This window comes from Cornus florida, unplaced genomic scaffold, assembly GCF_030987335.1.
Source record: "Cornus florida cultivar Cherokee Brave unplaced genomic scaffold, ASM3098733v1 CherokeeBrave_3.0.0_Hap2_Chr11, whole genome shotgun sequence".
Taxonomy (NCBI): Eukaryota; Viridiplantae; Streptophyta; class Magnoliopsida; order Cornales; family Cornaceae; genus Cornus; species Cornus florida.
Genome location: NW_026775581.1, coordinates 99287600 through 99313747, shown reverse-complemented (window position 1 = coordinate 99313747; position 26148 = coordinate 99287600). Strand labels below are relative to the sequence as shown.

Here is a 26148-nt window from a genome sequence, read left to right as displayed (position 1 = left end):
TTTTTGGTTAAAAGGTGAGCTTGGAATGAGAATGTTTGATACACATGTTTGTTTAAACTTTTAAAGAAAAAAAAAAAATTATTGTAATTATATTACACGGTCTTGATTCCTTTTGGACGGTGATTGCCACGTAGATTGCTGTAATGACTGCCAGCTTGGTTCTTGGCGGGCGAGTTAGTAATTGCATTGGAAACATCGATTGCCCTAAACGCTCCCTCTAAAGAAAAAGAAAAAGAAAAAGAAAAAAAATATCTTAATGACAACGTCACCTCCAATTTTTGACTAATGTGAACCTTCGTATCTTCTTCCTAGCACCTCTCTCTCTCTCTCTAGAACTCACCAATCCCTAACCGAAAGCCCCTCTCTCTCTCAACTCACCGATTCTAGGGTTCTTTTAGATCACCGTTCCCAATTCTGAATTTCTTCGATACCAATTATTACCGATCTATTCGATTTTCCCTATTCTTTCTTCTTGTCGGAGAAAATTGACGGTCGATGAACGTTTTTTTTTTTTTTTTGTTGTTGTGATCTAGGATTTCGAGTCATTAGTTTCCTTTGAATCTTCCATTATAATTTAACTTTTCTTTGATGAAATCGAGGCTTTGCTTCAAAAGAGCTATCTTGATATTTTAGATATTTTTTTTTTTGAAAAAAATAATGTGTGGTTGATACGTTTTCAAGGTTTGGTTTGGTTATACACCGGAAGTTTTGTACCGAGTTGCTTGATTTTTGGATTTGAGTTTTGTTTCTCTCGTCTGTTTTCTTAGGGTTCTTTTTAGGTTTTTTTCTAGTGTTCATAATGGTGAGTTCGGAGGGTTTGAGTGCTTCTTCGCCTCTGCCGCATCAGCCGCCGAAGCAATATGGCGTGACGAGTCCAATATCTTTAGCGGGACCTACAGAGGCTGATACACAGAGAAGCTTGGAGCTTGAGAAGGTTTGTATATTGATCTTTTGATTAAAAAGATTGATTGCTTTTCATGCTAAGTTGGCTTTTCTGAAATTCTTGTTTTCCGGTATGCTAGTTTTTGGTTGATGCTGCTCTTTATGAAAGCGAGGAAGAAGCTGCCAAGAGAGAGAAGGTTCTTGATCGTATTAAGCAGGTAATTGTACTTCTCTAGATCCCTTATAATCTTTCCTTTCTTGGTATATTTACATTATGTTGAAAGGAGTTGAAAGTTTTTATAGAATACACTCGAATAACTGCAACTGATATAGAATATGGCTTTTATATCTAGGGCAGACTTATGAAAGGAAATTCCTAAACTAGGATTTGTGACAAACATAAAAATCAGGAAAAGTTAGTCAATTCTAACAATATATACAATTCAGATCCTCAACTGTGTTCTCCAGTGCATGAAAAGACAAAATCCGTGAAACATGTCCAAACTGTTTATGCTGCGTAAGTCAGTCGGGTCTAGTTGGATGAGTATGAAACGGGGATGACCTATAAACATTCCATTATTGGGGGAAGAAGGCATTTTGCAATTTTCTTGTTAACCACTTGCGATGTGATGCAGATATCCAGATATCCGATTTTTAATTAAAAATCAATTTCTAGAAACTTAAAAAGCTGGCTTTGAAGTTGACCGATTTTTATAACATTATCAAGGGCCAAGAAGGTTATCTCACAAACTTCATAAACTACTGGATATTGATTTGGGGATGTTTGGGTCAAACCTGGTAAGGGACGAAACTTCACCAGGCTGTGATTACAGAGGTGTTGGAGTTTGGTTAAGGTCTGAAAGTAGCAGTAAGAAATCCTGAATCCCTATCATTGTTGTTGCTCTCGTGCCACGTTGTTATCATCACCATTGCTAACAAAACCGTTGGTGCACATGGTTAGTGTCACACTGGCATTGTCGTCTCTGTTTGTCATCCCTAGAAAACCAAGTTTGATACTCATTTGTTTAATGCTTCTGGAGGATTTGAAGTAAAGTACCCAGATTTGACCCATATCAGATTTATCAATACCTCTGCTTTCTGCTCTTTCCATCTCATTGCATTGTATCTGTCGAACATCATAAGTGTCGCAATCTCTCCATCACCATCTCCTCTTGTTGGTCACATAGCTGATTTTCAACCCGAGGATGGTCTATATGGTTCATAAGCTTGCAGATCGGGAAAAGAAAAAGTAGAATTTGAAACACATAACCCATATTTGGATTAACAGATTCAAAGTTGGCCCATTTAATGGGGTTTAATTTGCAACCCAGAGTCAGACTTGGATTCTGTTAGCATTGTCCAGATCCAATCTATTTCTTGTTTGACCCTGACCCATATTGGCCCAGATTCACAAAACCGATTGGATAAAACCACTCCATAAAACCGGATTTCTGATGGAACTGTGTAGATCTTGTTTATGGTTTGGCCTTACAAGTATAGTTTAGTTAATATAGAGAAGTTGTTACCTTTGAATTTAACTAGGGTTCGTCAGCTGAATTAAACCTTTTCTTTTTATTATTATTATTTGTTCTTAAGAACAGAATTAGTTTCTTCTTCAAATGATAAGTTCGAAAAAGAGCTCATCATGCCGGGAATAGGCTCCTTGCACCTCCATTTTCTATTGATTAACTCCTCAGTCTCTCTGATTTTGTCCAATATAAAACAAAAAATCCAGATAAATGCAAGATTCAATGCTGCACTCTATACGAGGGCACCTTATTTGAAGTAACTATTGAGACACTTGGATATGGATGTGAAAATTTTAACTCATCTTTTGCCTTAGTGAGATGATGATGATTTCTACACCAAATAAGCTTTTCAATTATAAAGAAATGGGGATTTTTTAATCTAACTGTAATGGGCCTAATGGGCTTTGAGAAATTCCCTTAGACGTAGATATCTGGTCATTTTTATATAAAAAGGCTATGTTGATACTGAACATGGTTGCAGAAGTTGTTGCCATACATGGTGATACTTCATTTGGTTGTGAGGAGTTGATTGTTGGGATGTTTAACCACTTTATAAAGGTGAGAAGAGGTTTGGAAACCTTTACTGCTATGCTTACATAAAGTATCTTTTAGAGGCAATGCTATGTCACTGCCTCCAGTGGTTTTGCAGTAATAGTTGCTTCCATATGCCAAGATGCTTTTGAAGGGAAGCATCTGGAAGATTGTTCATGATTCTAGATGTGTAAAGGGGCTAAAGTGTGTGTGCAAGATGCAATTTTTCTAGGTGGAATTTGTTATTGATTGAGGATCTTCTAAGTTAATAATCGGTGATGGCCTTGCTCGAATAATGGGTATTGACTCGGTAAATGGTTCAAATTTTTCTGAAGACATTAGTGTGTTATTGTAAGACTAAGAAGCATGAAGGTAGAGTAGAGGCCCAACCTGAAAATCTTGACTCCTTAAATGAAGTCATACCAGAGGCAGAACGACTGGCAGTTTGAAAGAAAAGGGGCCCAAAACCTTCTTTTTTTGATGAAACTAATAGAGTTATGCAGTCATTCATGGATTAGTGGAGTGAAACTGAAGCAGCAGCAATATGAAAATGTCAAATCTTCTTTTTGCTGTTCAATTCAAGTAATGAAAGGTCTCCATGGTTATGAAAGGTTTATTCTCATATGTACCAAGGCAAATCAAATGGTGAAATGAGAACTCAAAACAAATCATGATAAAAAAAATTAAGCAGGCTTGCATTTTGTGCACCTAGTGCACCTGCGGTGAAGTGTGTGCCTTCTCGAACTCACGTCGCCTTGATTTATGGGAGGTGCCATACTTGAGCTGGCGCGCCTAGTGCTTTTGTTGTGTGTGACCCCCTTTATCAACTGTAGGAACACAATCTATTTGAGGATATCATGTTGTAGTTGTTCCCAATCTCTTGGAGCAATACTCTTACGACAACCGTTTAAAGGAGAGTTCTTCTGATCTACACAGAGTATTGGTGGGATCGAGATAAGACCCACAGGCATGTGTCACACATGATCCTTACCTATGTTACGTGTAGGGGCAAGGATAGATAAAGAAAGGAATTAACGATCTTTTTATTTTATCTTATATATATTTTATATTTTATTTATATTTTGAGTGTTCATCTTTATTCAGTAGTAATTTTTTATTGCTTTGAGTTGGTCTATATAAGGTCTTCATGTAACGAAGAATGATCTTTTTGAGAATTTAGAAAAAACAGATTATTTTGTTCCTCTTGTTTAATTTCTTCTTTTCTCGTCTTTCTATTTTTCTTTCCCCTTGCATCAATATTGATTCTAGTCATGCTACCATGGTTTGATTCCTCTAGTTGGTGAAGGAACAATCGAGTATTATTTGTGTGAGTTGGTGTTGGCTAATACTCAGGGACATTCCTTGTTGTCTTCTAAATAATTGTAGAAGTAATAATTCATTGTGAGGAGTGAAGAAAAATAAAATGGATGTAATGTAGAATTGAATAACCTTAGCGGCATCTGATAAGCAGTACTACACCATATTAATGTTTAAAAGATTTTTGAATGAAGATATATTCGAAAGAGCAAAAATTACCATGAAAGCAACAGCATGACTCTTGTGAATGGGGGAAAATGAAGTTTACTATTCCTCTTACCTATTTTACATATCAATGGATAAAAGCATTTTAATTGGTTTTTGTTTATTAAAAACAATGCATCTTAACTGGTTTTTAGCTATTTGTATGTTTGCCATCCAGTCTAGCCAGTTTGTATTTTTTTTTTCCCCCCTCTTGACTCTATGTTTACATATTATTTTTGTGCTAATGAATGGTAACATTGTTTTGTTTTAGATTGTGAAAGATTGGGTGAAACAACTCACTCGCTTGAGAGGGTACTCAGATCAGATGGTTGAGAATGCAAATGCTGTGATATTTACTTTTGGTTCTTACAGACTTGGGGTAAGCGTGTGTATGTTTGCCTTTGTTTAGTGTACTACCCTCTTCCTCTTCAGATTTTTTGTTAGCATACATAGGTGAGAGTAGTGGCTTTGAAGAACTGATCGGGTATGATACATTCTTCAGCCATAGACGGTTTCAGTTTTATACCGAGGGGAGAACTCATGAAATGCTATGCAAGGTAAAAGTAAAAATAATAGTTTGGGGAAATTTGAAATTGATGGAAGTCATAAACACCTTCAAAACCTTTTGTACAAGTAAATGTAAAACATTGAAAGAGAAGGAGAGGAAAAATTCTGCATTTTGATTGCAGAAGTTACCGGTTGCGTCTTCCAAAAAGAATATGTTTCTTTGAGGTCACATACGATATGTTAACTCCTAGTTTTTGAGGAGATATTCTTTGAAGTATAAGAATTCAAATTACTCTTGGATGAATGGTGATCTTGCCTAAGGTGAAAGGCTAAAGATTTGGTGAATAACCTTGAAAGTTTGGCAGGAGTCCTAGTTGGGTTATACACTTGGGTTATAGGGCTTACATTCTTGGATAAAGACCATGTCAGTTTTACAATGTTTCCTGAGGTATAGTTAGTACTGACTTTGAAGCTACCCTTTGTGGAAATTACAGAACTCTGTAAATGCATGTTTCTATTTTAAAATCTACCGTGTGTTTCTATTTATTTTGTGGTGGATTCTGGCAGTGTTGTTAAAGGTGCGCCCAAGCTCTAGGCTCATACAGGCACAACACTTGTGCTTGTTGTGTGCCCAGGTGCGCCTTTGACAACATTTGCGTCATTAATTTGGAATATGAATATGCTGTAATAGTAATTTAATTTTCATTTGTGCGCCTTGCATCACTCAGGCGCGCACCTCGCCTTGTGCCTAGGCTCCAAAGGACCTCTAGTGCCTTAGTGCACCTTGATAACATTGGATTGTGGATTGTAATTTCCTTTGTTATTATTATTAAAAAAAAAAAATGTTTTAAATGCTTGTTTCTTTTTTTAATGTTTCTATTGGTGGATGCATATATGTATTGGATTGCACGGGTGTTAGGTGGCTGTGAAGTTGATTAGGGTTTTTATTATTGGAATTTGAATTTGATTCTAAAGGTTGGTTTCCTGTCTTGATTGGTCACATTGAACTCCCAAGTCGTCCCAAAAAGTTATTTTTATCGCCCTAGTGTGAATGAATCCTATTTTATTAACCCCATTGAGTATCCCATTTGATTTTACCAAGGATATGGCTTTACAAAGACCTGAAAACAAATATATTTATTTTAAATAGTTGGGTTAACTATAGTTGAATTATCTGTTTCTTTGGTGAACTTAATTGGGTAAACTCCATATTTTTTAGTAACAATTTGTAAAGTCTGTTCGCCTACCTTATTCATTATCTTTGCATAATAACTAAGAAGCATAGACACTTCTAAGGAGCCATACCCGTGTTGGACACCAACTTCTTTGACACTACGAAACATATTGGCTGTGCTCATAATTTAAAAACAAGATCCATAAATTAAGACGTGGCTGGTACTTATTGCAAAGTTGTGACCAAGGAACCTCGAGTGTTTGGTGAAACTTTTTTTAGCATAGATTAAAAAGTAAAATGTAAGATTATTTAAAGTAAGTGTTGGGTAAGACTTTCTTTAACATTTTATTTTTATTTTTATTTTCATGTCCTCGTGGTGTTCCTATCCTTGCGGTGTTTGTGGTGTCGTACCCTTTCAAAATTTGCCATGTTGCATCGTGTCCGTGGCTTGCGTCTGCGTCCTTTGCTTCTTAGAATATTAATCCGGTGTCGTTTAAGCTACTCTATTTGTTTGACCACCTGAATGTGCTTTTACATTTATGGACCTTATCCTTGCATGCATACAATCTTCTTCCTTTGCTCTATTTGTTAGCTTTGTAAATATACTGTTTTCTGAAGTCAAATTTCACTTGAGTTTTCTTTCGAGCACATTTGTGGTATAATATAGCTTTAATGCTTCTTACTTGGTGGAAGACGTGCATGCTCTACAGTAGCATGCAGTTTTGCTATCACGTATGTTCTCATGAAGTTCGGTTGATGTGACTGGATGCTCTTTATATATGAGCATGATTCGATGCTGCTCCAATATTTGGTGATATTGCACATGCTTAATTGTTTGATAGGTTCATGGTCCCGGAGCTGACATAGATACTTTATGTGTTGGGCCGTCTTATATAAATCGAGAGGTATACCATGAATTTAGGTGATTTGTGATATGAAGCTGGATTGTGTTATTTGTATCCGCATCTAATACTAGACTATCTTATCAGGAAGACTTCTTCTTTATACTGCATAACATCTTGGCAGATATGGAAGAAGTTACAGAACTGCAACCAGTTCCAGACGCTCATGTCCCAGTTATGAGATTTAAGTTTGATGGGGTATCGATTGATCTTCTTTACGCAAGTGCATCCCTTTTGGTCGTCCCAGAAGTAAGTGTTAATTAGATTAGGTTCAATAGTTTTTCTTTGTGAAGTTATTTTATTCAACATTGTAGCTTCTTTGGTAGTATTAAGGTGGCTTTTAAAATATGGATGGCACATGACCCTCAAAAATGCTTTTTCTTCACTATTCTTCTTTGTTCCTTTTTTTTGTTGCCCCTTCACTCTTATGAGGAAGTATGGGCTTGGAAGGGAGGTAGGATGGATGGAAGAGTTCCTAGGGACAGCGACTAGCCTTCTCTCTCCTACTGTTAGGTTGAGTAGGAAGGAAATAAGGGAGGGATTAACACTGCTAGGGAAAAACATAGATGAAGATTAAATTTCAAGAGTTTCATGCTTCATATGCATCTCAAGTGGAACCATTTTCTGGAGTTAATTCTACAGTTTATTTGACATGAAATGCATGTGATGAGTGTATGGGGAAGAAAATTTATTGCATATTATGCCCTATGGTTGAATTGACCTCACATTTTGGTATTGCTACTGTCTGATTTTTAATGCACTTGCCATAACATAGTGGTGACAATCATTGTCCCTTTTTGGGTGACATCTATTTACTTGCTATGGTCACTTAAAACTTTGCCATCGTCTAATGTTGAAGTGTGCGAGTTTATGGTTATACATGGTAATTAACTTATGAACAGGAATTGGACATCTCCCATGTGTCTGTTTTGTATGATGTTGATGAGCCAACTGTTCGGAGTCTTAATGGATGCAGAGTTGCTGATCAGATTCTTAAGCTTGTTCCAAATGTTAAGGTGATATTTCTTAAAATGCTCACTTTTACTTTTAACCCCTTTTTGTGGGAAAATAATTGTTGTTACTTTGGTTTTATCATCCCTCACTAACGTCTAAATTATATTATATTAGCATTTTCGCACTACACTCCGTTGTTTAAAATTTTGGGCTAAAAGGCGTGGTGTTTATTCAAATGTAAGTGGGATCTTTCTTTCAGCTCTTTTTAGCATTATTTTTTCTTATGAGAGTTTGAGATTATAATTTTCATCTTTTGTCATCCTGTCTTCTTCAGGTGACTGGATTTCTTGGCGGTGTGAACTGGGCTCTTCTTGTAGCTCGGGTGTGTCAGCTTTATCCCAATGCGGTTCCCAGTATGTTGGTTTCCCGATTTTTCAGGGTATATACGCAGTGGAATTGGCCAAATCCTGTGATGCTTTGTGCAATAGAAGAGGATGCACTTGGATTCTCTGTGTGGGATCCGCGTAAGAATCCTCGGGACCGAACTCATCACATGCCAATCATAACACCTGCCTACCCTTGCATGAATTCTAGCTACAATGTGTCAGTTAGTACTCTTCGGGTTATGATGGAGCAGTTTCAATTTGGTAACAAGATCTGTGAGGTAAGAAGATGGAGAAGGCTCCTTGATCTGTTGATGCAGTATTAGTCTGACTGCTTTCTACTGATCCTCTCTGCGTGTGTTCTTACCTGTTCAGGAGATAGAGTTGAATAAAGACCAGTGGGGTGCTATGTTTGAGCCATATTTGTTCTTCGAAAGCTATAAAAATTATCTGCAGGTTGACATAGTTGCAGCTGACGTTGATGACTTGCGTGCTTGGAAAGGCTGGGTTGAATCACGGCTTAGATACCTGACTCTGATGGTAATATCTATCCCATTTTGGACTGTTAATGGCAAGGGGAAAGCTTCAGTTAACTTCAAAATTTCCCTCTATCCATCTGGATTCATGGACAAGACAATAAAAAAAGAATTTTTAACTTTTATGTTTTCAATGCGACCTTTGCAGATAGAGCGTGACACATTTGGGAAGTTGCAATGCCATCCGTATCCACACGAGTATGTTGATACTTCTAAGCAGTGTTGCCATTGTGCCTTTTTTATGGGTTTGCAAAGGAAACAAGGAGAGAGAGTACAAGAAGGCCAGCAGTTTGATATTCGCTCCACTGTTGATGAGTTCAGGCATTCGGTGAATATGTACATGTTCTGGAAACCAGGGATGGAAATCTACGTTTCTCATGTTCGTAGAAAGCAGATTCCGTCTTATGTTTTTCCAGATGGTTATAAAAGAAGTCGACTGCCAAGACTCACAAACCAGCAGACTGAAAATCAATCTCGGCATGATGGTGAAGTTTGTAGGTCTGGATCTGGTGAAAGATGCCTCAAGAGGAAAAAAGATCAAGAAGAAGGGGTGGATATGAAGCATGATAGTCCAGAGAAACGACAATCAATTAGCTCCCAGCAGCGGGATTCAGTTTCTCCTGAAATTTTTAGTCATAGGTTTGACAGCACCTCTAAGGGGTGTTTGGCATCGTGTTCTATTAAAAGACAAGAAAGTTCAGGAGGCAATAAAGTGTGCCAGCTTGGCATGGCCAAAATGGGTGATGCCCCTATTAACTCGGGGAATGCTGAGACTGGAGCTACTAGGAATGAGTCACGGGAGATGGTAGGTGGAGATAAAGAAACCAGCCTAGAGCTAGTCAAATCAGATAAAGAGATACCATGCTCCAACAATGCCGAGGCTGTTTGCCTCGCAAATTCAAGTGTTGTCACAAACCTTTCAAGGGAGGTCAGCTCCTGGGAGGATGTTGGATTTGAGTCGGTGGTAGGTAGTAGTGAGGGTAACCCAGGAAGTTTTGCAGGGAGTAACAACCAGGGGTCTTCGCAGGGATCATGTGAAGGGGATTCTGAGATGCTTCTGGATAATGGGTGTGACAATGGTGGCAGAGTGTATCAAGCTGGATTGCAGCAAGTGTTAGAGGTTTTGGGTTTAAGTTCTCTTTTGCCCTTTAATTTTCCAGTCTACTTTCGATATTTGTTCACCTCTCTCACAATTATACAGTCCATAAACTCTTCACAATGTCATTAGTTGTCTTAAAGATTTAGTTACTTTTAATTTCCAAGTTTTTGTATATTGACTTGCCATTTAATCTTTTTGGGTAGGGTGGAGTTAGCTTGGAACCTGTGCAGACGACAGTGATAAGGCACGTGTTTTTAATTTCTAAATAGTATTTTCCGAAATTTTTGTGCTTATTTGTCTTTATGCTGCTCTTTTCCTTTTGTTTTGTGTGGCTGTTTTTGTAGCCGGTTGAGTCTGACATCGACAGCATGAAAAATAAAAGCTTGGATCAATTGGAATCCTTAATGCCTTGTCCAGGAGAGAGACAGAAAGCCAGCAGTTCGGGTAAGTAGTTTGTTAATTGCTGGCTTTCATTTGTTTCTTTTTTTCCAGGCATGCTCATGTGTATTATATTGTGAACTCGGGACCAACCCTCTGCAATCTGAAGCTGCTCTGTGGTTTCACTTGCTCTTTTCCATACAGTTTCTTTTTTTATTTTTTTATTTTCTCCGTATCATTCTGTGCTGCTGGTAGTTTGTGAGCTCCCATTGCTCTTGTAATTCTTGCTTAGCAGCCAGTAATTAGTTCTACAGTACTTCTCTCTTACCTTTGCTGGTGTGGGGGAAGTGTCTATATCTGTAGCAAATGTGGTCGGGACTATGTTTTATGTAAGAGTCTGGAATCCAATTCTAGTCTAGAGAAGGGTGTGAAGGTTACTAGGAATTAGGTTTTTATCTTTTTTCTTTGTACCTCCGTGGCAACTTCCATTGTGCACTTGTTGCCTTAAATGATAAATATATGACTCTCTCTCTCTCTCTCTCTCTCTCTCTGTGTTTGTGTGTGTGGGGCAGTCTTCTTGGTCACCAACGATACTTTTAACCTTGGAAGATTTGGAGCTTTTAGAATGGTACTCCAATTGCCAAGTGAATCAATTTAGTTCATAGAAACGTTCCAAGATGTTTCGCCCCTCAATTGGCATATGTGCAGGAGGCCTTTTTCCTCGAACAAGCTTAATTGCAGAATTAGTTATTCTTGATTGAGACGATCTGATGGATGAATCTGATTTAGTATATTCTAATATGGTGTGATATAGCAATGAGGTGTTTTTATCTTTACAGGTGATATGTTGATATATAGCAATGAGATGTTTTGGCTCCTCAATTGACATATGTGGTGTGTGCATACTTATATATTTATATAGAGGCTTACCAAATTTACTATTTTTGAACTTTAGATTTTTTGTCCACTTATATATAAACATATATTGACAGCATGGTGGTATTATTAGTGTGGGGGGAGGGAGAGAGAGATAGAGAGTCCTAACCCATTGCAAAAAAAAAAAAAAACAGAAAAAGAAAAAAGGTTTGACCCAGGCCATCCTTCTGGTCCGAAAATATTTGGGTTGGGCGCCATGGGTTGAAGCTTGATTTTGAGTTATCTTGGGCCAGCCCAACCCAAAGTCGGGTTGAGGTTGGGCTCGGATTGGGCTGGGTAGGGCCAGCCCAAGTTTTTACCCGTCAGAGGTATATGGAAGGGAATCCCCCTAAAAATATGGTCCTAAAGTTTTTTTTGAAGCTCCAACCTCGAGTTTATCAAAATCATCTTATTTTATCATTTCTTATCAATTCTACTCGTGTTAAATTTATTCTTACTGACCAAAGCTTAGATTGTTAAGCCGATTGGTACACTTTTACCTTTCAAAGTAAAAGGTTGAGTGTTTAAGTCTCTGAAGGATCAAAAGTGGTGGAGTGTGCTTCTGCCTCAAAAATGAAAAAATTGAAATGCTATTAACTGTAATAATACATTCTCAAGTTTGGTCAAATATTATATCGAAATATCTTTCGAAAATAATTATCATTTATATTGCAAATGTTTGTTCTGTTTTGCACTCACATTTGAAAAATTATTTTTGGATCACCACATTTTGCATGTTAAAAAGGGAAAAATTTCTCCTACTTTTTGGTTCAAGACAAAGTGTTAAAAATACTAGGACAAATTAGTCCTATTTTTGCAATTTTTTCCATCAAAGTTTTTTATAACCTATAATTTCTTACTTGCCCTTTTTATTTATTACCGTAGCCAACACCAGGAAAAAGGAGGTGGAGCTTTAGAGAGAGAGTGAACCACCACCACCTCTCCACTCTCCATTTCCAAGGCCAAAGCAAAACATAGAATTGAATTCAACCCGAAAACGCTGAACTTAGAGACTTACGCGACAAAGCCGAATTGGGTGTGCTTGAATCGGTTGGAGAAGACAGGACGGAGCTTGATTCGTCGGCAACGTTGCATAAAAGGGAGTTGGTTCGTACGATTGTGATACTCTGAATGCTTGATTCGTCGGAAACGTTACATAAAAGGGAGTTAGTTCGTACGATTGTGATACTCTGAATGACCGACAGAGCTCGATTCGTTGGAAATGTTGTGTGGAGTTAGTTCATACGATTGTGATGCTCCGAATGACCGAAACCTAACTGGGAGGGGGCATTGAACAAGCAATTTACCCATGCTAAATCACATCAATAATAGATAGAATTTTTGAGTCGATCTTGAGTGTATGAAGATTGTTCATATTGAAATCACCATATGTACAAATCATATGTTATTTACCAAACATGTTGTGGCCAAAAACAATGCTACAGCACTCCGCCCAAAAGTCAAAACACAAATTTATTTTTCTTACATGAATTAACAATTATATTTGTTAAACTTGCAATATTTTTTCGCGAAATATATTTTTATATTTTTGCTTTAAAAAAACTTAACCAATTTAACATAACTAAACATTTAACTATTAAACACACTCCACAAGGATTTATTGTGATGTAAAATAAGAAAAATAAGAAAAGAAGGTATCGAGTGTACAAGTGGTAATTTGTATTCGTGGATCATAATCGTATCGTGTCAATGCAAATGCAATGTACTAAATAGGTAAACCCAAACCCAACCCGTTTAATAATCGTGTGAGGAACTCTCAACATTAACCTGACCTGTTTTTTAAACGGGTTAACGCGTTAACCCATTTAATGACCTGTTTATCAAAACGAGACATTTAATATTCAATCAAATAATAAATACTAGAAAAAATTTGTCACAATTAACCTAAAAATTCAAAATAAGAAGAAAAATCATAAGTCGTAGTCAAAGTTTATGTTGAAATAACTTGATTGTCCATAATAATTAGATTTAAACAGGTAACATATTACATAGGTTATATTCACGATTATGACATGTTGAATTAAATAGGTATAAACGGGTTATATGGGTTGAATTCTTCAATTTTAAGACGATACGATTAAGTATTAATCCGTTTATGACTCGAACTCGTTTAAGGTTAATTCAAACCCGCTTATCTCGTGTCGTATTCGAGCCGTGTTGATAGATCGTGTCGTAATTTACAACCCTCACTTACAATTTAGTAAGATCTTAGTTTTGCTGTTATTTTGCCTGGACAAAAACAAAAAGAAAAACCAAAAGGCAAAATCCAAGTAACTAATTAAAAATTTTACTTTATTAGGGTTGTCACGGGGAAAGTTGTCAGTTGTGCATGACCAAATAAGAAATAAAAAAGCCCTTTGATTAAATCAAATGAAATGAAAGGCAAGACATTCATGTACCCATATTGTTTTTAATAGGAATGTGAACTCTCAATCTTTTGAAGTATCACTGGATTACAATATTTCATGAGTGTTCAATTGTTTATAACTTTAAGAAACTAACCCAAAAAAAAAAAAAAAAATCTTGAGAAAACAAATTGCAAAAACATATACGCATCATTTCATACCTTACTAAATGTCATATAGAGTTTTTTAATATACAATTATTAATATGGAGAGAAATTAAAGCCTCTACATTTCAGATTCAATTTTTTGCACTTCTCAACAAAGAATTTTTTAGAAATATATTTAGGTTGTGTTCGGTTTTATGAAATTAGAATATTGGAATTGGAATTTGTGTAATCGAAAAAAATTTTGGTTTAATTTTGTGAGTTGCTTCTCTCTAATTTCACAAATTTCAATTTCAAAATTTTAATTCCATACAACCGAACACAAAAAAGTACATTCGGCATAATGATACTCTTTTTTATAATTGAATAATGATTTGGAGTTCACAACTCCGACAGATTTATGTGAGTGAAGACTAATATCATCACGATGATATTAATATTCTTAACGTCGTAATGTTAATTTATCAGAATTTTTTGATGATTGGATCCCTTATCATTATTCTTTTAAAGTCTTTTGGATGTAATTATGATAACAATGAGAATAACAAATCAATTGTTTTTTCAAAATCTATATCTCTAAATCTATCTATATCAATTCTATATATACAGTATTATTAAAATAAAAATGAATACAAATTCTAAATTAAATAGTTTCGAATGAGATTCAAGGGAGCTTGCACGAGGAGAGATAACAATACAATCACCAAACTAATTAATTTCTCAAATATAACTTAAATCAATCACCAAATTAATTAATTTCTCAAATATAACTTAAATTTGAATAATAAAGCAATAGTTAGTATCGCTTTTGCTTATTCATTTCATTTTAAAAAATATGATTTTTTTCTCACTGCATTGCACGTGACCTTTTCTCACGTGCATTGCACGTGGTCCTTTTGCTAGTAGATTAAAATGTGGATAGACATCTCAAAATTACTGCAACAATTGATAAAATGAAAAGCTTATCATAAGTAGTTTGGTAGAGTACAGACAGTAGTTTGGTAGAATGCAAACACATCAACTAAATAGAGAGCTTATGAACATACAAACAAACAAAATAAATGAGGCAATAGGAATTTAACAAATACAATATATTGTTTAAATTTGATTGTGCTGTGTCTGCTGTGTATAAAACAAAGACAGTATATGAAGAAGAGCCAAATAATTGGCACGTGCCACACGTGAAATGCCGACTAAGCTTTGCTCATTCAAAGCTTGAGACTGAGCTGCCCACCATTGCCACACCCAAATAGGAAAAACGGTTCAAGCTAATTTACAAACTCTGATCCACAATTCTCGTCCCATTCCTTCACCATTTTCGCTCTATCTATCTAGGGTTTCCACAATCAATGCATATGTTTGTATTCTTTCAATGGTGAAAACCATCATTATTGACAACCGCCTTTGAACCACTCTCTGATCTGATCTTTTTTTTCTTTTTCTTTCTATAAACCCATTTTTGGGATCTGTGATTTGGTTTGTGAATTTTTCATATAGTTTTGATGGTTATGGGGAAGGTACAAGTGGGGGCAGCGGTGATATGCGCGGCCACGGTGTGTGCTGCGGCGGCGCTGATCGTGCGCCACCGCATGCGGTGCTCGAGCCGGTGGGCTCGGGCAATGGCAATTGTGAAGGAATTAGAAGAGAAGTGTGGGACCCCCATCGCCAAGTTGAAGCAGGTCGCAGATGCCATGACCGTGGAGATGCACGCCGGACTCGCCTCCGAAGGTGGGAGCAAACTCAAGATGATCATCAGCTACGTCGACAATCTCCCCACTGGGTAATGCCACTATGTGCATATCTTCACACACATTGTCTGTTTACATATGTAGTTTATGCGGGTGTGAGTTGTTCATTTGGTTTGTCCATCTCTTGTTATGCGAGAGTTTTAATAAATTAAAATGCTGCCAATAGAGTGAAAAGGAACTATGCATGGTCAAATTTCCAATAATAACAAAATTTGGATTTTTTTTTTTTTTTGGAATCTTGATTTGCTTCTCAGAGAAATGATTGAATCTCATGTAAATTCTGTACATATCTAACTATGAGTGATGTCATAAGTATTGCTAAGAATTCCTACACTAATTCCAAATTTAGGAATTTATTTGATTTTTAATTGAATGACAACAGATTCTTATCTTTTCCTTCTCTTTGTCAATTTGTTCTTACAATTCCAAATTAGTCAAAATTCTTTCCTGACTAACTTATGAACACATCACATTGTTTTCAGAAGTTTCTATCTTGAAAATCCTAAAGGATCCAGTACATGGGAATTTAGATGGATGGATGGATCAATCGACACCTACTAACTCTGATTGATATTTCGATTGAGCAAAATATGCGGAAATGGAGTTACCTTACCCCATTGGTTTTGAACTCTCTTAACTTTAATCAATTTCTTTTTTTTTAATCTGCAAGGTCACCACAAGTCTTCAGAAAATCTACGCTAAGAGAATACAAGTGTATGCAATCAAACACCAAGCTTTACAAGCATATTGAGTGCATTCCTAGCAATCTATTTGCTAGAGTTCTCTTTACTTTTACATTCATCATCAGACATCTAAATGGTGAATGTGATTTGAGTGTTGAAACATTAACACTCTTAATGCTAAAAGGATTCTCAACACCGGAAGCATCTTCCATGCGACAACAAGGAACATATTTTACTAGGCATTGAATCAATGTGCTATAGGAAGAGCAGATCGTGTGAGGAGTGGATTTGTTGGCTGGCAGGAACAAGAGCTTGTGTGGAGCATCTAGCATTCTTAAGTTGGAGTCTGGTTAACCTAGTTGTAAAGCTTTCTTCATAGTTGATTTGATCTATTTATAGTAGGTCCTTCGGTTTTTCCTTGAGGGGGTTTTCATGTAGAAATCATGTTCATGTGTGGATGTCTTTTACCCTTTTTATGTGTTTATGTGTTTATGCGTCTATGCTTCTATGCTTTATATTTTTTACATCATGAATGATTTTTACATGCTTGTATAGTTGCAATACAAAATTTAGTTAAAGGGAGTTTAAAATTTGAATTTTTGTTAAAGATCGTTAATTGGTTGGTGTTCTAGCCCTAGTTCGAGCCTTCTATGCACTCTGAGTATCAGAGCCTGTGATTATGGTCCTGTTTCTTCGAGCTGTATTTATTTTTGGTTTGAAAAATCATTTTACTCAGTGGAATAACCAAGTTTCTTGCTTGGATACAATAACAGTGCAATATTTGTGATCCCACCAAATTTTTGTTTCCTTAGATTTCATATTTGTTATGGAAGTGTCCTTTTGAACTTTAGTCTGGATTAGATAAATTATCACCGACCTTTCTTATCTTAAAGATACAGCATTTCTGCTCAAGCTATGCAGTTACAAACAGAATGGTCAATAATTAATATATTATAATTCATACCCCTTGATATAGTTTTGTGCTATTTATAATGCAAATAAAGTAACTGCTGCTCATAACTACTCATTGGGTCAAACCTCAATATATTGTGGTTGACTATAACAACTATAATATAATTATACAAGAAGCCAATAACATATTTCTTTTTTAAAATCTATTAATCCTATAAGCATTCATATATACATGTAATGACATATAAAATTTAATAATATGTATTGTTTCTATGCCAAAGTTGATCTGCTAATGTTGCCAATTAACGAGCCTGAATCTGGTCCTCCTGGCCTGGCATTCCTCTATGGTTAACCCATGCCTGGTCTTGAATTTTGTGTAGCTACTAGACTAATAGGAAAGGCAAATCATGATTGACCTGCGGTTATACCAACAAATGAGCTGTGAGCATGCAAGACTTGTTCTTTTAAAACAAATATTATTGGGTTTTCTTGCATGTAGTATCCCCAATTAAAGTGCTTTAGAAGTGAAATTGTTATAGTACAGAAGTTTTGCCACGTGTGGCTTGTTTTAAAACTGTTTGCACTCCACATCATGTACAAATTGAGGCAGCATTTAGTATTTAGGGTATTCTCCTGAGCCGTATGTACCCCAAAAGATAAATACATTTTTACTTACATGTCATATTTTGCTCTTTCCGCACCAATCACTGTTCACCTTCTAGCTTTTCTTATAAAGTGCTTCATGTAAATGGTCAATTCAAAGAACTATTATGTAAGAGCACATAAACCTTTTACCATTGGGAATTATAGATTAATTTTATATATTTTCTAAGATTATTTTTTAAAGAATATATAGAGAGGAATGGAAACATAAAAATTAATGTAGCCGACCGCATGTAGTTGAGAAAAAGGCTTGATTGTTGTCGTTGTTGTTTATTATTTTAAAGAATATATCCATGAATGATGAATGTCATGAAAAGGTATTTTTTTTAATTTTTTTAGTGATGAGAAAGGATTGTTTTATGCATTGGACCTTGGTGGGACAAACTTCCGAGCGTTACGAGTGCAATTGGGAGGAAAAGATGGTGGAATTGTTAATCAGGAATTTACTGAGGTGTCAATTCCTCCTAATTTGATGGTTGGGTCTTCGGATGTAAGCGTTTGTTCTCTTCAAATTACTATCCATGCTAATTCATACTGGTCATTGCATAAGTTCTCTGAATTCTCAAAGTGAATGTGATTTCAGGCACTTTTTGATTATATTGCAGCAGCACTTGCAAAATTTGTTGCTGAAGAGGGTGAAGATTCTGAACTTCCTCCGGGTAGGCAGAGGGAACTGGGTTTTACCTTTTCATTCCCTGTGATGCAAACGTCAATTGATTCTGGGACTCTTATTAGGTGGACGAAAGGCTTCTCTATTGATGACACGGTTAGTCCTGATTGCTTGGTCCCATTCTATATTTTATTATTTAGATTATCCCTTTGGTTTTGAATTAAATTGATATCAACACCATAAAAGAATTTTAATATAGGACAGCTCAAAAATGTCAAAAGAATTCTATATCTTGTGAATACATGTTGAACTCTTTTGTTCCATTGTCTGTAAACCTCCATTAAGACTATAACAGTATAACAACGAGAGGTGTTCTTTCTTTTATTTTTTTTTTTCAATTTTTTTTCAGTTATAAATATCAACTTGCAAAAGAGAGAGAACTTTTTCACTATATATTCAAATTTTAATATAGGTATTGTTATGCATGGTTTAAATCTGTATTCTTGTTAGATTTTGCACAGATTGAAACTGGAGTTCTTATTGGCTACTGTTAACTTAGGCTTTTGAAGAATACATCAACTATATTTAAGAAAATGTTTTTACTTATGGCTTGAAGTCGAGCATTAGTTTATCTTTAAATGGAACTAATTTATGAAATTTGATGAAAGTTCAACACCATAATTTGCCTGAAAATCCAATGTATTACTGTTGTGGCTACTGGCTTTGGAAAAAGGTTTTGATTCACCATCCAACCAGGGCGTAGGGGATGCAAAGTAAGTTTGAAACACATAAAAGATGTGTTAAGTAACAACGGCTGTATCTTACATTCTTACTGCATTTGATAAGATCACTCTTTTGCTGAGGTAATAACAATATAGGTTCCTCATCATGATCTCCGTCCTCTTGTATCCTTGCCTTTACCCCGAGTTATCTTGGTTTTGGTTCTATATAGGGTTTTGTATTTCTTTGTCTAAACATGAGCCGGGTTGCTTGATTTGATGAAGCCTTTGTCTCCTTTAGTCCACCTCTTTCCTTTAAGTGACTTCGTATAGTCAACTTAGGGTTCCCCCATTCATTCAAGATACTACTCATTGGGAATGATGTAGGGGCAACCGTTGGTTTGAATCGAAGATGTAAAATGTAGAGATTAATTTAGTTACCTTTTACCTTTTTTTAAATATATTTTTTTAATTTTAAAAAGTAAGTCTTTATATTCCCTTCCCTTTTTGCATATGTGGTTCATCGGTGCTCTACTTCTCTTTGCAGCTTATGGGATCTACTCAGATCTGCACTTCTGCAGATCTATCTTCTAGTGCTTTTTGGGAGAATTTCACCGATTTGAGTTTCTTTTTGTCCTGATTTCTTGTGCTGATCCGATGTGATTTCAATTCAGTCTATTCTGCTTTAATATGTCAATATATTCACCAATTTGTTGCTGTTTGAATCTGTGGCTCATCTATGCTGATTATTTGCCTAGTTTTTATTAATGAGAGCTATTCTTTGTTGTCATAAAGTCATGGGATCCAAATAATTTTTCTGAACTGGATGGACCAATATTTAATCCAGGATTGGAACAGTCTTATTTGTCTTCTTAGTGCTGTTTTATGTTGTCAAGCCATACAGAAAAAGAGAAATAAAAAATGTCACTTTCATGCATTAAGAACAATTGTAGTCGTGTGAAGGATGACCTTTTTATATGTTTGTAATTCTTGTTAAAAGATTGGATGTGTATAAAACTAATAGATTCATACCTTTTGCCCCTTGTTCCATTCCACCTGCTAGCATGCTTATTAGTCATTTCCATGAATTTATTAGTTACTTATGCCTTGATGATGATAATCAACTTTGTTTAAATCACATAACTAGTGGTTAAGGTGCTATAGAATTTGCATTTATCACTTATTAAAAAAAAAAAAAAAGGAATTTGCATTTTTCTCTCTATCATTGTGAAGTATGTTCATGTGAAAACATATAAATTCCGTTTCTAGAATTGTAGCATCCCACGCTCTCTTCAAATTTGAACCGCATCATCTGTAGACAGAATTTACTAAAGGAGTATTTTTCTGTTAAATGAATACTATCTACTAAATTAGTAGATATACCATTTGAATTAGTCAGCAGCAGTGTGAAGTAACTGTTGAAATCATTAACCAAATTAATTTACTCTGGAGGATACTATTCAATTTTGTATTAATCACAAATATCTGGGATAATTTTTTGGTTCATGAGGATGACCAAACAGAATTTTGTTTCCTGACCACCCTTCATTTTTTCCTGCCTGAGTTCTCTGAGTTTTTGGGTGAATAGGTTGGCCAAGATGTGGTTGCAGAACTGGCAAAAGCCATGGGAAGACATGGCATTGAAATGCGTGTGTCAGCTCTGGTAAGTTGGAAGTTGGTGGTTATCCATTAAGGACACTGATGCTGATTTTGAGAAGAAGAAACTATGTTTCTTGTGCTTGCTTTTGTTGTTCTCTTAATATGTTACTCCAATGACTCATTCCTTTCCTGGTTGGTAGCTTTTCAATTTATAAGTTCTTAATGGCATTGACACTAGGTCAACGATACAATTGGAACATTGGCTGGTGGCAGATACTTCAACAAGGACGTTCTTGTTGCTGTGATATTGGGTACTGGTACAAATGCAGCATATGTTGAACGTGCCCAGGCAATACCAAAATGGCATGGTCCTCTGCCTAAATCAGGAGAGATGGTTAGATGCTTTTCAGTGGTTATTTTTCACCTTTTTTTTTTTTTTTTTTTCTTGGTCTTAGTTATTATTAATTAGAATGTTGATAAGGTTCAAAATCGCTATATATAATTGGAGGAATGTGAATGGAACATTGAAGCCCATATAATGTAATACTGTAGGTTATCAACATGGAGTGGGGTAACTTTCGGTCATCGCATCTTCCCTTAACAGAGTATGATCATGCAATGGATACTGAAAGTTTGAATCCTGGTGAACAGGTGACGTGCGCTCTTCTTATATTTGTAACTTGTCTTTGCTTTGTGTCTGATTAACACAGTTTTCTAATTTCTGAAAATCCTTCAATTTATTTTTACAGATTTTTGAAAAGATAACTTCTGGTATGTATTTGGGAGAAATTGTTCGCAGAGTTCTATGTAGGATGGCTGAGGAAGTTGCCTTCTTTGGTGACACGGTTCCACCGAAACTTAAGGTTCCATTCATATTGAGGTATACCTTTAAAGCTATTTTTTGATGGACCACATTTAAATTGTTCATATATCCTGTTGTACAATAAAAAATTTATTTACATTGTTCTCTATAATAGTGATGTATTGGTTTAATTACAACAAGAGCTCTTTTTACTTTAAGCACTTCTGAAGTTTGTCTTATGCATCCTTACTAATGAGATGTTTGCGAAGAGAGTCCTGAAGTTGACTTCACTTGTCAGTATTTGATTAAATTGAAACCAAATTGATTTTTTGGTTTGAAATTAGAGGCAGTAAGGCTTGGTCCTGTAAATTATGTTAGATGAACTTTGTGTCACCTTCAACGTGCCCATGCAGCTGTGTCGGACACGACACCACTTGGGTATGATTATAGGGGAAAAATGTTGGGCTTTAAAAAGGAAACTGGTACAATACTTTCATGTAGCGTAAATGAGAATGCTAAGATGGATGGTCGGAGTGACTAAAAAAGATATGGTTACTAATGAGAGTGAGAGAAAAATTAGGTGTAGCGCTCATTAGTGAGAAAATAAGAGAAAGTAGACCTGGGTTTTATAAACATGTACAACAAAGACCTATAGATGTGCCAGTAAGAAGAGATAAATTAGTTCACATAGAAGGCAGGAGGCTAAGAGGACGACATTATTGTAGGATGGAATTATTAGAAATGAATTTAAAAAATAAATACTAGGGGTGGGATGACTTGTAATAGAAAAGAATGGAAAAAGAAAATTCATGTGGCCAACTGTAACGGGTGGGCGCTTGCCCATTTACCCAAAAGCACAATCTGTTGGGTAGTAGCTGCATACCCACCCATTTATACCCATGTCACTTCCCATCAGAATCCGATGTGGGACAAGTCTCCCCTTGTAACGTTCTCCCCCCCCCGAACCCACGCAACGCCCTCATTGCGGTCAGACCACCCTGCCTACCCGGGGTGAATACCCGGACGCCCTCCGGGCCGGGTGCTTGGTACCGGATCAAGGATTGGGCTTGGCTCTAATACCAACTGTAACGGGTGGACGCTTGCCCATTTACCCAAAAGCTCAAGCTGTTGGGCATTGGTTGCATACCCACCCATTTATACCTATGTCACTTCCCATCCGAATCCGATGTGGGACAAGTCTCCCCTTATAATACCAACCCTATTCATTTGGGATTAAGGCAGTTGATGATGATCAATTATTTTCGTTACAATAGAAAATACTCTCGCATTAAGAAATAACTCAACACATTAGAGTTACGTGATTTACTTAATAATATCCATTTCTTACACGTTTTAGAGGATGTGTCATAGCACATTTTTATGAACATGCCGACTAAGATGAACATGAATGTCTCCTTGTCAAAGATTCAAATGGATGTAGCTTGCTCTGAAGTTGAAGACAGTAGTTCTTAAGAATGCCAGTTCCGTTGGGTGGATCCGTTTGGGCGATCTTAAGATATTTTGCAGGAAGATGAAGACTTGTAGTGAAAGGTGCTTTCTGGTGGATTAATGGGTCTCAGCTTCTGCATTAGCTTCTTTCAGAGCTAGCTATAAAAAGGGCTGTAAATTTTGTGAGGAGTTAATATTAAGGATTCAGATGGTATTAGGTATGGGGACAACTCGAGCATGAAGGGATGACAACTCAATGAATTAGTTATTCCAAATTTTACATGATTAGTGTCCAGTCCCAAAAGCTATTCTCTTGTAAATTACGCCACAATCCTTTGTAAGCATTCTCTGCTGACAAAAATCTCATCAAGAATGTAGAAACTGAAGGGAAATTTTTATTACTATTTTGTTATTACAAGATCAATCAGAGACATTACATGATACCAAGAGAGACAACAATTGTATTAAAATGCCTCATCTGATATAGTCTCCAGGTCTGAAACATGGTTAAACTGTTCCATCAGGTGCCTTTCTTTGGCTTTGGTTCAGCGTTAGGAGTATGGTAAACTGTTGTCCTATGTTTCTAAATTTTGAAAGAAATATGTGGATGAGAAATAAACTTCTGGTATATAATGAAACCAACAAACACACAAACTCATTCAGTTGTATATTATGATCTTGTGGCAGTTTCACAAGTTTTGCGATTTTTCTAGTCTCTGCTGCCAGTTTTGTTTCTATATGTCTGTTCTTACACTTTCTTTGTGTCTACTGACTCGTGGATAAACTAATTCCTTAGATTATGTTATTCTCATCTTCGTTTGTGACATGCATAATTTTAGTTATCATGATCAAAATTTGCCGAAGTGACATTCTTAGCTGTGGATATGCAGGACACCTGAAATGTCAGCAATGCATCATGACACATCCTCCGATCTCAGGGTGGTTGGAACCAAATTGAAGGATATTTTAGAGGTATAACTTTTTTCATGCAACAGTTTTAATTATTCAACACTTAAAATTTATACTTTTCATCTTTCCTTCTAAAGAGCTTCCCATATGCAACAGTGCTATTGTGCTTTATCTTTGACCGGGTCCATTTCACAGCTTTTTTTCCTGTTCTGCTTTTTATAAGAAATCTTTTTGGAGCCACATTCAAATCCGCCTTCTTAATTCCTTCTATCAACATACTGGAAATTGTAAGCATAGAATGGTCCTTCATTTTCAGTGATATAGCTTCGACCAGGTTGTAGTTATGCAATAATGTTGTGAGTGAGAATATTTTGTTTAATACTAGTCCAACAGTAGGAGAAAAAAAAAAAAAAAAAACGACATTCATTAGTGCTTAGTAAGGATCATTGGGTGTGCATTTAAATATGTTTCTTGCCTTTTTTCCTTGTGTTTCAGATTTCTAATACTTCCCTGAAGACGAGGAAAGTTGTGGTTGAGCTCTGCAATATTGTTGCTACGCGTGGGGCCCGGCTCGCGGCTGCTGGGATCTTGGGCATCCTGAAGAAAATGGGAAGAGATACTCCAAGGGAAGGGGAGATACAGAAGACAGTGATAGCCATGGATGGTGGTTTGTATGAGCACTATACTGAATTCAGTAAGTGCATGGAGAATACTGTAAACGAGTTGGTTGGAGAGGAAGTGTCAAAAAGCATTGATATCATTCACTCCAATGATGGCTCCGGCATCGGAGCTGCTCTTCTGGCTGCATCACATTCCCAGTACCTTGAAGTCGTGGATTCTTGAGAATGGTCAGAGCCAATGAAATTTTGCTAAATAAAATCTCTTATTTGCTTTCTTTCGCATTTTTACTTATATTAATTCAATCTTATTGTTCTTTCTTTTGTAACCTTTCTAGGAAATTCATTTACTTGCTTTTCCCATTTCATTGTTTAGGATATTGTTGAGTACATGAATCCTTAAATGTCTTCGTCACACTACATATGTCCGTTAGGGGATTAATTTGTAAACCCAGGACCTGGAACCGGCCTTGCTCTTCTGCTTTAGCCGACCATTCTGTTTTGGTATATTTCGGGATAATACTAGGGGGGATTTAATTGAGTTTCTCACTAGGTATTTATTCTGTGGACTAAGTTTTTACAAACTCACGTTTGTGTGGTTTTAACATGTCATGACCTAAAAGTCATGGGTTCAAATCAGGAAATAACCTCTCTGCATGCAGAGATAAAATTGCACATATTTAAACCTCCAAAGACCCTGCAGTAACAAGAGTCTCTTGCAATGAGCTAGCTCCATGATTATGCTTGAATTTATGTTCTTAATGAACTTGATCATCTCATAGTCACTCCAAAGTACGTCCTTCAATCATATTGTACAATTGTATTAAAAACTAATGGAACGTGGACAAAAAGGGTGAAGATGAGTTAATTTTTTGGGTAGTAGTCTTGATGTCTTATCCAGTGTTGGAGCGAGGAATTCCCTTCAGCGGGGTAACTTTTGATAATAATATATTAATAAAATAATTTAAAATAAGATAAGTAATATAAAATTATAATATTGATATCAATATATTTTTTCATTATGGTTTAAATATTGAGTTCTTAAATTAAAATTATTTAACAATTCACATTTAATGGATGAATAATGAAATAGTATGGTTAACTTAATTCAAGATAACATCATAATTATATATGATAATTAACATATTTAATTTTAAAATATAACTAAAATTTCTCAAGTATGGGTCATATTTTAATTTTATTTATTACTATTATTTTTTAAATAAAGAATGTACGAGTCTTTTTGAAATTTTGAGTAGGTAAAAGGGGTCTTTTTAAAATTTTTATAGGTATTCAGTTTGGGAATTTATATACTTAACTAAAAAAATTGTTTGCTATACATGTATATAGATGTGTGCTTTTGTGTTCTAGCTTTATGCGTGATTGTTTTGTGATTTTCCTTTCTAACGCAGTGCAACGGCCAGTTGTTACGTTGGTAAATAAGAATGGTGAATGCATTTTGAATAAATGCTTGATCAAATATTTGAGATAGCACACTGTTTGCTTCCTTCTCTTTGTGTTTTTGTTTGTGAGATACCCCTACTGTGGTTGTAAGCTGCTAGGCAGCCTTATTGTATTTTTTTTTTTTTAGTGTTC

General features: G+C 35.9%; 2 protein-coding genes across 6 annotated transcripts; both read left to right on the top strand.

The window, feature by feature from the left end:
- The first annotated feature begins 237 nt into the window (after window positions 1-237).
- LOC132285073 (nuclear poly(A) polymerase 4-like) lies at window positions 238-12593 on the top strand. Of its 5 annotated transcripts, none has more exons than XR_009472427.1 (13): window positions 240-934; window positions 1023-1100; window positions 4735-4842; window positions 6987-7049; window positions 7134-7295; window positions 7949-8062; window positions 8175-8237; window positions 8335-8664; window positions 8759-8923; window positions 9068-10039; window positions 10222-10262; window positions 10363-10462; window positions 12197-12593. XR_009472427.1 is itself a non-coding variant. In XM_059787238.1 (12 exons), exons 1-11 carry the CDS (start codon window positions 800-802, stop codon window positions 10230-10232), a joined length of 2208 nt encoding a protein of 735 aa, XP_059643221.1. In that variant the 5' UTR covers window positions 238-799; the 3' UTR covers window positions 10233-10262; window positions 10363-10936. The 5 variants fall into 5 exon arrangements, 3 of the variants coding, with proteins under 3 accessions (XP_059643221.1, XP_059643220.1, XP_059643222.1); XR_009472426.1 differs by lacking the exon at window positions 12197-12593 and adding an exon at window positions 10969-11634; XM_059787238.1 differs by lacking the exon at window positions 12197-12593 and having other exon boundaries at window positions 238-934; window positions 9068-10046; window positions 10363-10936.
- Window positions 12594-15019: 2426 nt separating this feature from the next.
- Window positions 15020-25115, top strand: LOC132285806 (hexokinase-1-like). Its single transcript, XM_059788032.1, has 9 exons — window positions 15020-15621; window positions 18187-18337; window positions 18431-18613; window positions 20765-20839; window positions 21014-21169; window positions 21328-21426; window positions 21525-21655; window positions 23917-23998; window positions 24431-25115. Exons 1-9 carry the CDS (start codon window positions 15344-15346, stop codon window positions 24776-24778), a joined length of 1503 nt encoding a protein of 500 aa, XP_059644015.1. The 5' UTR covers window positions 15020-15343; the 3' UTR covers window positions 24779-25115.
- Window positions 25116-26148: the final 1033 nt, after the last annotated feature.